At 43.0% G+C, this 12854-nt stretch overlaps 1 protein-coding gene across 2 annotated transcripts in view; it reads right to left on the reverse strand.

Moving 5' to 3' along the window:
• hps3 (HPS3 biogenesis of lysosomal organelles complex 2 subunit 1) overlaps positions 1 to 12854 on the reverse strand; it is a 54130-nt gene that overhangs the window by 29719 nt on the left and 11557 nt on the right. For both annotated transcript variants that reach the window (XM_048542798.2, XM_048542799.2), the window contains exons 6-7: positions 8551 to 8743; positions 2255 to 2336 (exon numbers count right to left, since the gene is read on the reverse strand). In XM_048542798.2, the coding sequence (XP_048398755.1) occupies positions 2255 to 2336; positions 8551 to 8743 (275 nt within the window). The remainder of the gene's footprint in view (positions 1 to 2254; positions 2337 to 8550; positions 8744 to 12854) is intronic.

Raw genomic sequence — 12854 nt, forward strand, 5'->3', positions numbered from 1 at the left:
GCACCACACATAAACTAGAGGAGCAGCTCCTCATATTCCGCTTCGGGAGCCTACCGCCCGATGGCCGAAACGTAGAAAACACTCATTTTCAAATCTCCCGATCTCTCGCCTCACCCCATGCCCAACCCTTCCTCTCATCTCCTTCCCTGACCTGACACAATCTGTCAATTTTCTTTCCAACCCATAAGCCCCAGCCTTCCCACTGACCAATTCCCACTATCCACTACCTGCATTCACCTATCACCATCTCACCTACCTTCCCCCATGCCCACCCCTCCTCCTCCTATTTATTTCCCAGCTCCCTAACCCCTCCGTAGTCCTGATCTGAAACACTGATTTTCCTGCTCCCCAACCTGCTGTGTTCCTCCAGCTCCACACTGTGCTGAGAGGTAAAGACAATGTACATCGTTCCCTTACCAGATATACATGCTTTTATTCAATGGCAATAGGGGAAATGCTGGAAGCTTTGGGCTATTTAGACATTCTACAGATTAGGAAGCGTTTTACCATGTAATTTCATGGAGATTAACGGTTTAATGAGTGTGCAAACCACTTCCTTTTTACTAGAAATCAAGTGATGTTGGAGAAACAGAAAAGCAGAGGAGATAAGAGACAGGGTTTATTATCTTCTCTATTTAAATAAGCCTGGCTTTGAGAGGACTGGGGCTCCTATGCTAAGTTGCCTAACAAGCCTCTTTGGACATAGAAGTGTGTCCTACAATCCGAGTAGTCAGAGCAAAAATGGTAGCGTGAAGCTGTATGAATCTCCCTGCAAGTGTCTGGGAACCGAAGTGTAACTAAATAACTGTATTTCTGTACTGAAGTAACGGACTGTGACCAATTCTCTCAGATTCAAATCTAAACTGTTTGGAATCAGAGCTGGATATCTACTGTTAAATATACAGCTGCCAGCAATTCAACCTCATTGGTAGGAAATTCAATGGACACGAGAGTCATTACATTTCATCTCATTTTTCCAGACTCTTGGCCCATAGGGGTGATAGGAGAGTGAGAGTGAGAGTGAGAGTGAGAGTGAGAGTGAGAGTGAGAGAGTGAGAGTGAGAGAGTGAGAGTGAGAGTGAGAGTGAGAGTGAGAGTGAGAGTGAGAGTGAGAGAGCGAGAGAGCGCGTGAGCGAGAGAGAGAGCGCGTGAGCGAGAGAGAGAGCGCGTGAGCGAGAGAGAGAGCGCGTGAGCGAGAGAGAGAGCGCGTGAGCGAGAGAGAGAGCGCGTGAGCGAGAGAGAGAGCGCGTGAGCGAGAGAGAGAGAGAGACAGACACAGAGACAGAGAGAGAGACAGAAGATATTAAGGGCACATAGCCTAATTCTGAATCATATCTGTGATGTTAAGCAGCGTTTGTAGCTTGTTTTAGGAGTAGATTTTATTCACAATAAATGGATTAAATTTGATTTAATTAGGAGTCCTCTTTCAGCCATGATCGTGAAGAATGGAGGAGCAGGTTCGAGGGGCTGAAATGGCCTCCCCCTGCTTTTACTTCTATGTTTCGGTTCTTTTTGGTAACAGTACTAAAGAGAAGCAATCAGGCATTTTTTGTAATTGAATTACACACATTAATATTAATAACGCTATTGCATTAGTAGTGGGCCTGGATTAAGAGTAATGGCAAAATAAAGCTAGAAAAATCAGGTTGGAGTTTCAAAGGACGACTCAAAAAAAAGTCTATTCTTCTCTCTACATTTGCTGCCACATCTGCCAGCAGTTTCTGTTTTTGTTTCAGATTTGATTTTGATTTTAAATTGATTATCAGTGCTTTCCTTCTGTCACAATTGTAACACTGAGGGCACATTAACAAAGCAGATGGGTCTTTACCACAACTCACAGTGAATACATATTTCCTTAGGCTAGTTTTTTTTTAAAACTGCGGATTTCTGTCAAATTCACATTTCACTCACTATCTGCCATGATGGGATTTGAACGTTGCTCCCAGAATGTTACAGCCTGGATTTCGGGATCACTGGTCTAGTGACATTAATTATGTGACCACCTCCCCTCGACTGTTTGTCTCGTCTATTAGATGTTAAAGGTCCTTTGGCGGTATTCAAAGAGCATTTATATCTTTCTCGTTTCTTGCGAACTGTACTTGTGTTATTGTTTAAGAATGTAGTTGTTTCACTTGGTTTCAAGAGTAACAAAGAATGGTTGCTAAGTTTGAGCTGATTGAAAAGAACTGAAAGTTGCCGTGATTTCTTTCTAACCGATGGTTGCCCCGTTCTAGAGCAAACCAAAGCAAGTTACCTTGTTGTTTGTGTCCATCTCTGGATCCTTATCTCGAGCAGCGACTGAACTGCACCTGACTGTGTAACACAGCAAGTTACTCCTGTCATGGGGCAATCGTTAGATAACAAGTATTATAACCAGGAACTAGCAGGAGGATGTTTACAAACACCTGTGATTTTACTGACAAATGTGTTTCTAGAGAGAAGCTGGAATGCAAACGTAAGATGAGATCAAATGAAACAGGAGCACAAGTAGGCCTTTTGAGCCTGCTCAGTTTATTTTCAATTAAGTCTTAGCTAAATCAATTTAAAACTCCCTTTTCCTTCCAATCCACGAGATTCAGACTTGCACACAGATCAAAAACTGAACTCAGCCTTGAATGTAATCAAAAACTCAACCTCTTTGTGGAAGAGAATTTCCAAATCCTTGTTGCCCTCAGAAGAAATTCCTCCTCAACTCAATGTTAAATTGGGAGACTCCTTATTTTTAATCTGTGCACTTAGTTCTGGATTCCCTCATGAGGGGTAGCATCCCCTCAGCATCGAACTTGTCAAGACCTCTCTGAATCTTATGAGTTTCAAAATTGTCACTCATTTTTCTGAACTCTAACGTGTATAGGTCAAAACTGTTCAGCGTTTCTTTGTAAGGCAACTCCCTCACTCCAGCAAAATGCCCAGTGAACCTTTTAATGTGGAATTACCTTTCCTCAAGGAAAGAGACCAGAACAATGCACAGAATTCTAGCTGTGCTCTCACCAATGACCTGAAGACTTATTAATAAGCCTTCACCACTTTTATACTTCATCAGCCTTTCCAATGAAGATCAACATTTCATTTACCTTTCTAACTACTTGCTAAAGCTGAATGTTAACATTTTGAGATTCATGTTCGGTTTGTGTTGGTAGACTGGCATGTTGCTGTGGTACAGTGTGACATTGATATTCTCGCTGTCATATTCTCAATAGCATCCAAGCTGCTCACAAGCCTGAATGCATTTCTAGTATGGAACAAGAAATACTCTAGGAATCAACCATGACTGTAAATTAATCCTGTCCACTAAAAACACCTGGAGCTTCCAGTTGCCTGCCACTTTAACACACCACCCTGTTTCCTGGCCAACATCTGTGTCTCAGGCTTGCTGCAGTGCTCCAGTAAAGCTCAGCACAAGCTGGAAGAACACTACCTCATTTTACTCTTGGGGATCCTGCAGCTTTCTGCACTCAATATTGAGTTCAATCATTTTAGGACTTGAGCTCTCCCATGTCCATACCCCAACACCCACATCCCAGGCCTTGTTATCACATAGTTTGCTATTAGACACAACCCATTGTCAGCCACTAGCAGTCCCCATTAATAGCTATTCACTGCACCCCCCACTCTTAACCACACCTTTGTCAGTTCAACTGTTCTTCCCTCTCTTTGGCTCTATCCCCACCTATCGTTTTCTCCTTACCTGCTCCACCCACTCTGTCTTATGCATAAGAACCAATATTCACCTAGAAACTGAGATTCCTAGGTGTAGAACTGGATGAACATAGCAGGCCAACCAGCATCAGAGGAGCAGGAAGGCTGACATTTCAGGCCTAGACCCTTCTTCAGGTCCTTGGGGATTACAATTGGCCAGAATTCTGCAGTGAGTAATTCATCACAGCACCAGGACCCCAGTTTGATTCCAGCCTCAGACAACTGTCTGTGTGGAGTTTGCACATTCTGTCAGTGTCTGGGTGGGTTTCCTCCGGGTGCCCCAGTTTTCTCTCACAGTCCAAAGATGTGCAGGTTAGCTAGGTTGGCCATGGGAAATGCAGGGTTACAGGGATAGGAGGGTTCAGAGGGTTGGAGTGGACTCAATGGGCCAAATGACCTGCTTCCACACTGTAGGGATTCTATGGTATGATCTCCTGTCTACCTAAAGCCTCTACACCATCTACAAAGGCACAAGTCAGGGGTGAGATGGGTTAGGATTAGTGAATAAGAATGAATGGCAGATATCACTGATCACTCAGAGGGAACAATCCATTGATTGTCCATTGAAAAGTCACCATCATTAATGACATTCCTCTAATTTCAAGCAAAATGCATTGAATGATGGAAACGTGAAATAAAAACACAAAATGCTGGAAGAACTCCGCAAGTTTAATAGCCTCTGTTAGATAGAAATGGAGAGAGCACTTCAAATCTGTGACCTTCCTCAGAACCAGGAGAAGTTAGAAATGTTTTAGATTTTAAAACAAGAGAAAAGAGGGAAGAGGGAGGAAGTAGGGAAGGTCTGTGATCAGATGGAGGCAGGCAAAATTAAATAACAATAAACTTCATGGTGCGAACAAACTAACTAGAAGTGTGAACGGCAGGAACAAAGACAAATTAAACAATGTCCAATCATCTACACCTCCATCTACCACGTAGCCCGAGATCTCTCCAATTCTTCAGCCTAAAACATATTGAATCCCTGCTCTCCATCTCGCTCAGCCTGATCCTGAATACAGCAATTTCTACTTGCAACTGGAACCCACCAGGGTCCAAGTTACACCTTTAGAGACAATAAGCCTGCAGATGCTGGAACCAAGGTAGAAAAACAGGAGGCTGGAAGAACACAGCAGGCCGGGCAGCATCTGGAGGAAAGCAGCAGCCAACAAACAGAACTGAAGAAGGGCAATACCTGAACTCTTCCATTCTCCGGAATTCTGGGGTATGATATGATTTGTTTAAACAGTGTTCTAATGCAGCTCTGTATGGTGGGGTTTTTGCTATTGAAGGTCAGGATTAGGTCAGTGTTTGTGGCTAGAATGGCCTGGCAATTGGTTATTGTCTGGTACTTGAAGTGGCGTGAAGGTTAATTGTTCAAAATCTCATATATTTCTAACTTTTTTCCAAATTATGAAGAAACGTCGAGGTCTTGAAACATTAACCCTATTTCTGTCAGACACTTCTACAAGGTCTGAGTATTTCCAGAATTTTCTACGTTTACTGCACATGTTGAGATAAGGACTCTGCCAGGATGCTGAATTTAAAATATTCTCTCACAATGGTGAGAAGTGTCTCAAGTTCTGTCTAAGCAATTTGTATCATCTAGAGGCTAACACAACATGCCAATGTCAAAATCAGGCAGCTTGCAGGTGTCTCTCTATGGAGCTCATTTACACTTCATGAAATTAATCAATGACGTCCAATTTGGGATATGGTCCACAAGGACCCTCACCAACTTTTACAGGTACACCACAAAAAGCATTCTGTCCAGGTGCATAACGGCCTGGTGCAGTAACCATTCTTCCCAGGATCGTATGAGACTGCAGAAAGTTGTGTGCACAGCCCAGACCATCATGAAAGCCAGTCTCCCAACCATGGACTCCATCTATACTTCGCATTGCTGCAGAAAGGCTGCCAACATCATTCGAACCCAATAATACTCTCTTCTATCAGGCAGAAGCTTGAACATGCGTACCAATGGGTTCAAGAAAAGATTCCTCACTGCCATTATTAGACTGCTGAGTGAACCTATCTAATTTCAAACCTCATGTTGATCTTGCTAATGCTGATCTCAGCTTTCTGCACCTCCTGTGCAACCCAAACCTTGTATGCCCAATTCTGTCTAAATACCCTAATTCGGGTATCTAAAAGGGTAAAGTATGTAAAATGAGTATTGGCCCTCGGGGGGGCATGGGACGGTGGGTGGGCGCTGACAAAATGGAGTATTAACTGTAGATAAAGAAATAGTAAATGTAATCAAAATATTTTGCTCCTGTCTTCACTATTGTCAAACCCTTGTTAATTTTTTATGGTTCTACTTTATTTTATTCTTTTATAAATTTCAGATTGGAGTTGAAGATGACTTATGGAATTTGAAACAACTTGTTCTATAAAGAAAAAGAACAGATTTAAAAAACTTCATTTATTTGAGAAGCCAGGCTTGCACTCTAATTGCAAGCTGATTCTCGAATAAAAAGGGCTCCTGGAGACAGTGATCCTGGAAGGGGCATTCTGTTTAAACGGATAGCAGAGGCTGGCTATTAATGAAGTCAGTACCTGGTTCTGTCGAGTCTGGAACAGAACCCACATTCAATGGTAATTGAGGCTTTGAGAAAGACAGTGGGCCTCAGGGAGGAATATTATTTTTCTGAGGAAGTGAGTTTGGTTGATGACATAGCATGACATTTGAAAGCTCCCTGCCTAATCTTCCAGACCAAATTTTGGAAGTCCAGACTGTAGAACACTGAGTTAGAAGTATTGCTACCTTTTACATGAATGAACCGAAAAAGTGACCCTGATCAACATTTCAGGAAAATAACCAGGATTCCACATTTATGCCTGTGAAACAATGCATCATGAAATCCATTTAAATATTCTGGCCAGTTTTTTTTGGTAATTTTTTTACTTCTGTCTTAACGGTGTCTGTTTGCCAGGCTGTCCTTTGTATGAAAGGGGGCTAAAAACAGAACTTCAGGTATAAAGCATAAACATGAATTAGATTACCATATTTAATCAATTTAATTAGACTACCATTCCAGCCTTGGACGACTGTCTGTGTGGAGTTTGTGGATTGGCCGTGCTAAATTGCCCATAGCGACAGCGATAAGTTAGGTGGATTAGCCATGGGAAATGCAGGGTTACAGGGATAAGGTCTGGTGGGTTGCTCTTTGGAGAGTCGGTGTGGACTTGTTGGGCCAAATGGCCCGATTCCACGCTGTAGGAGATTCTACGATGTTTAATTTCCTCTCAGCTACAGTTATGTATTTAATAAATAGTTAAGTCTTTGTTTGAGATACAAACCTTGTGACTGAAAATTACTCAAAGTCTGGCATTGGTTATCCGAAAGTCCAGCTAGGATCCATCAGTGTAGTATCAGGGATCCTCAATAATTTAACTTTACTGTGATGTGAATACAAGGTATAAGGACTGATTTATTTCCCTGTCTGTGTTATAACAACTACAGAACATACAATATTCATATTCTGAATACTGTGCATCTGAATATTGAAGGAAGAGTGGAACTTGGCAATATTAATGTCACTAGAATCCCTACAGTGTGGAAGCAGACCATTCTACCTCAGACTCTACAGTGACCTTCTGAAGAGCATCCCACCAAGACAGCCCCTCCCAGCCTATCCCTGTAACCCTACATTTCCCCATCTCTAGTCCATCTAGCCTGCACATCCTTGGACACAATGGGCAAACCACCTTAACCTGCACAGCTTTGGACCATGGGAGGAAACTCGAACATCTGGAGGAAACTCACACAGACACGAGGAGAATGTGCAAACACCCCACAGAGTCACCCGAAGGTGGAATTGAACCAGAATTCCTGGCACTGAGGCAGCAGTGCTAACCACTGAGTCACCCTGTGATATAGAAATAGTACCGAACAAACAGAGAGCTGCAGTTTGATGTTTGTCTAGGTCTCATTGGATTTCACGCTAGAGTTTAAAAAGGGTTGCCAATGAAGTAGCACATTAAATTTCCAAAATGTGTTACATTTTTGAAAAGTTTCCATCACGATAAAGCAGGAAAAAATGAAGTTGTTTACTTCGGCAGGAATCTTTTTTAAAAAAAGTATTATTTAAACAGAAGCGACTGCAGAATTCCAAAGTGCACTGGGATCTAGGAGTTCTCATACGTGAGTCAGGAAATATGTAGGAATAGCAAGCGATGAAGAAAATTAATGGGATGTTGGACTTTGTTACAAGAGGAACTGAGCACAAAAATAAGGATGTTATGTTTCAGTTCTACAGAGCAATGGTAAGACCACAAATTGAGTACTGTGCGCTGTTGTGGTCTCCCTTACTTAAGGAAGAATGCAAATGTCTCAGAGGAAGTGCAGAGTTGGTTTACTGATAACTGGAATGAGCAGAGTTATTTTAGTGAGGAAAGATTGGGCTAGAGCTTAGAGGTGGTGGTGATTTGATTGCTTTAATAAGGTGGTTTCTCCAATATGGACATTAAAAGTAATGTGCTTTAGTTCTGGAGACATCCACAACAGGAGGCCTCTTTGTCTTTTAAAGGTTAGAGACCACCATTTTATAACACTGACGAAAGAAAATTCCTCTGAAGATGGAAAAACTTTGTAACTCTCTAGCTCAGAGTGTGGTAGAGTGGGGTAGAGTGGGGTACTATTGACTATCTTTTAGGGTAGAGGTAGATTCTTGCGAGGAAAAGAAATCACAGGTTAGCAAGGGTATATGGAACCGGGAACACAAACTGATTAGGTCATGATCTAATTGCATGGTGGAGCAGGCTTGAAGAACCAACCTTGGCTCCTAATGCACAGGTTAAACGATCTGATGGCTAGGATGCAGAATATTCTTTGACTGAATTTCTTCGTACCTGGTGATGACGTGCAGAAACTGAGGACTAATCACTGCTTGCTTGGCCTTTTCTGGATAGTTATAGGTGGAGAGCTGCTGTACCATATTGCCAACTGCATACAAACAGCCTACGTGTGGCAAGGAAAAGAAACAGAAAAGGCTGAGCACTTGCTTGTCCTTCTTCCCAGAACCAGCAGCCAATTCTGAATCTCCTAGACCAAAAGAAAAGATACATGCATTATTCTGATGTTTTTCGAAAAATACACGAAACACTATTATGATTAGATCTATCAAAGACATCATTTGACTTGATTTGAGTGGTTAACAACATGATCTGCAGACAGATCAAGAACTGGACAAGTACTTTGGTGGCAGCCTGTACATCAACAGCGCAACAGGGAACATCAGACACTGCAAGGTTCAGCTGAGCTGATGTGCGAAGCGTTCTCACCACAGTGAAATAGTGACAACTGGAGCTGGGCTGCTTGTACAACATAGAACAGTACAGGTCCTTCAGCCCACGATGTTGTGCTGGCCTATTATCCTACTAAGATCAATCTATCCTTCATTTTAGTATCCTCCATGTGCCTATTCAAAAGCTATTTAAATGTCTCTCATGTATCTGACTCCAGTACCACTGCCAGCAGCGCATTCCATATCCCCAACACACTCTACGCTAATGTAGCTGGAATGCCTGGCATTGGCTTACCATTGAGGGACTGACTGACTTACATATATTCAACAGATATGCAACTAAACTAGCTGGGACCCTGTGTTAATACTTTTGTTCTAGAACATCAGGCAGATGGTGGCCATTCAGGCCCTCACACCTGTCCCACCATTCGATGAGATTGTGGCTGACCTGTGCCCAAACTCTAGGCACCTCCCTTTGGCCCATATTCCTTAAGGCCTTTGCTCAACAAAACATTTATCCATCTCAAATTTATAATTAATAACTGATCCAGCATCGACTGCTGTTTGTGGAAGACAATTCCAAACATCCATCACCCTTTCTAACATCTCTCCTGAACGGTCTGGCCATAATTCTCAGACTACGTCCCCTAGTTCTAGAATCTCCAACCATTGGAAATAGTTTGTCTTTAACTAGTGTCAACATCTTGCAGACTTCAATCAGACCACCCTTAACCTTCTAAATTCTAGTGAAAAACAGGCCTAATTTCTCTAATCTCTCCAAAAAAGACTTTTGAATCTCTCTCCTCAAAACAGCCTGCCTTGTGATTCCTCGAAACTTTTGTAATAAAAGTAGATGAGCCTAGCAATGGCGCAGACTCAGAAGCCCTACAGTGTGAAAACAGGCCCTTTGGCCCAACGAGTCCGCACTGACCTTCAGAGCGTCCCACCCTATAACCCACCTAATCTACGCATCCTGAACTCTACGGACAATTTACCCTGGTCAATCCATCCTAACCTGCACATCTTTGGACTGTGGGAGGAAACCGGAGCATCCGGAGGAAACCCACGCAGACACAGGGAGAATGTGCAAACTCCACACAGACAGTCGCCCGAGGGTGGAATCGAACCCAGGTCCCTGTGCTGACAGGCAGCAGTGCTAACCACTGAGCCACAGTGCCGCCTTTAAACACGAAAATGCCCAGTGGGTGATCGTTAAAGAGAGAAACAAAATAATGGGAAAGCAATGGCCTAGTGGTGTTACCACTGTTCTTTTAATCCAGGAGACCCTGGTAATTTTCTGAGGACCTGGGTTCAAATCCCACCATGACAGACAGTGGAACTTGAATTCAATGAAAAGTAAAATCTGGAATTAAGAGTCTAATGATTGCTGATTGTTGGGAAAAACCCCTTTGATTCACTAATGTCCTTTTGGGAAGAAAATTGCCATTATTACCTGGTTTGGCCTACACGTGACTCCAGACCCACAGCAATGTGGGTGACTCTGACCTGTCCTCTGGGCAATTAGGCATGGGACTGGATGAACACAGCAGGCCAAGCAGCATCATAAGATGCTGCTTGGCCTGCTGTGTTCATCCAGCTCTACGCCTTGTTCTCTTGGATTCTCCAGCATCTGCAGTTCCTGTTATCTCTGGGCAATTAGGACTGGCCTAGGCTGTGACATTCACGTCACAAGGACAATTTTCTTTTTTTAAAAAAAAGAGAAGTATTCCTCTCCTGTCTCGTTGTCACCTTCTTGTCAGTCAGTCTCAATCTCTCTCACGTCTTCCTCTTTCTCAAAAGCTTGCATTTCCTGTTTTCTTCATCTTTAGTTTCTTTCTGTCCACTCATCTGCAGTCATTTTATGAAGGGTCTAGGCCCGAAACGTCAGCTTTTGTGCTCCTGAGATGCTGCTTGGCCTGCTGTGTTCATCCAGCCTCACATTTTATTATCTTGGAATCTCCAGCATCTGCAGTTCCCATTATCTCTGCAGTCATTTTATAGTAGTTTTTGTATATTTTTCCTGGATCTCTCTAGGCTGCCTATAAAATACTTTGTACATTTTTATTAAAATAAACTAATGTTTCTGTTTAACATAGTGAGGGCCTGCAGAAGGGTCCCGATCTGACCCATAGAACATAGAACATTAGAGCACAGGACAGGCCCCTCGGCCCTCCATGTTGTGCCGACCTGTCATACCGATCTCAAGCCCATCTAACCTACACTATTCCATGTACGTCCATATGATTATCCAATGACGACTTAAATGTACCTAAAGTTGGCGAATCTACTACCGTTGCAGGCAAAGCGTTCCATTCCCTTACTACTCTCCGAGTAAAGAAACTACCTCTGACAGCTGTCCTATATCTTTCACCCCTCAATTTAAAGCTGTGCGCCCTCATGCTTGCCATCACCATCCTAGGAAAATGGCTCTCCCTATCCACCCTATCAAACCCTCGGATTATTTTAAATGTTTCAATTAAGTCACCTCTCAACCTTCTTCTCTCTAATGAAAACAGCCTCAAGTCCCTCAGCCTTTCCTCGTAAGACCTTCCCTCCACACCAGGCAACATCATAGTAAATCTCCTCTGCAACCTTTCCAAAGCTTCCACATCCCTCTTATAATGCGGTGACCAGAACTGTACGCGATACTCCAAGTGCGGCCGCACCAGAGTTTTGTACAGCTGCAGCATAACCTCTTGGTTCCGGAACTCAATCCCTCTATTAATAAAAGCTAAAACACTGTATGCCTTCTTAACAGCCCCGTCAACCTGGGTGGCAACTTTCAAGGATCTGTGTACATGGACACCAAGATCTCTCTGCTCATCTACACTACCAAGAATCTTACCATTAGCCCTGTACTTTGCCTTCTGGTTACTCCTACCAAAGTGCATCACCTCACACTTGTCCACATTAACCTCCATTTGCCACCTTTCAGCCCAGCTTATCCATGTCTCTCTGCAACCTACAGCATCCTTTGTCACTATCCACAACTCCACCGACCTTAGTGTCGTCTGCAAATTTACTAACCCATCCTCCTACGCCCTCATCCAGGTCATTTATAAAAATGACAAACAGCAGTCGACCCAACACCGACCCTTGCGGTACACCACTAGTAACTGGTCTCCAGGATGAACATTTCCCATTAACTACCACCCTCTGCCTTCTTTCAGCAAGCCAATTTCCGATCCAAACTGCTATATCTCCCACAATTCCATTCCTCTGCATTTTGTACAATAGCCTACTGTGGGGAGCCTTATTGAACGCCTTGCTGAAATCCATATACACCACATCAACCGGTTTACTCTCATCTACCTGTTTGGTCACCTTCTCAAAGAACTCAATAAGGTTTGTGAGGCATGACCTTCCCTTCACAAAACTGTGCTGACTATCCCTAATCAATTTATTATTTTCTAGATGATGATAAACCCTATCCCTTATAACCTTTTCCAACACTTTACCAACAACTGAAGGAAGGCTCACTGGTCTATAATTACCAGGGTTGTCTCTACTCCCCTTCTTGAACAGGGGAACCACATTTGCTATCCTTCAGTCGTCTGGCACTATTTCTGTAGACAATAACGAGTTAAAGATCAATGCTAAAGGCTCGGCAATCTCCTCCCTGGCTTCCCAGAGGATCCGAGGATAAATCCCATCTGGCCCAGGGGGCTTATCTATCTTCACCCTCTGTAGGATTTCTAATACCTCGTCCTTGTGAACCTCAATCCCACCTAGTCTAGTAGCCTGTATCTCAGTATTCTCCTCAACAACATTGTCGTTTTCTAGAGTGAATACTGTTGAAAAATATTCATTTAGCGCTTCCCCGATCTCATCTGACTCCACACACAACTTACCACTACTATCCTTGATTGGGCCTAATCTTACTTTCGTCATTCTTTTATTCCTTAAATA

Source organism: Stegostoma tigrinum, chromosome 14 (assembly GCF_030684315.1).
Source record: "Stegostoma tigrinum isolate sSteTig4 chromosome 14, sSteTig4.hap1, whole genome shotgun sequence".
NCBI lineage: Eukaryota > Metazoa > Chordata > Chondrichthyes > Orectolobiformes > Stegostomatidae > Stegostoma > Stegostoma tigrinum.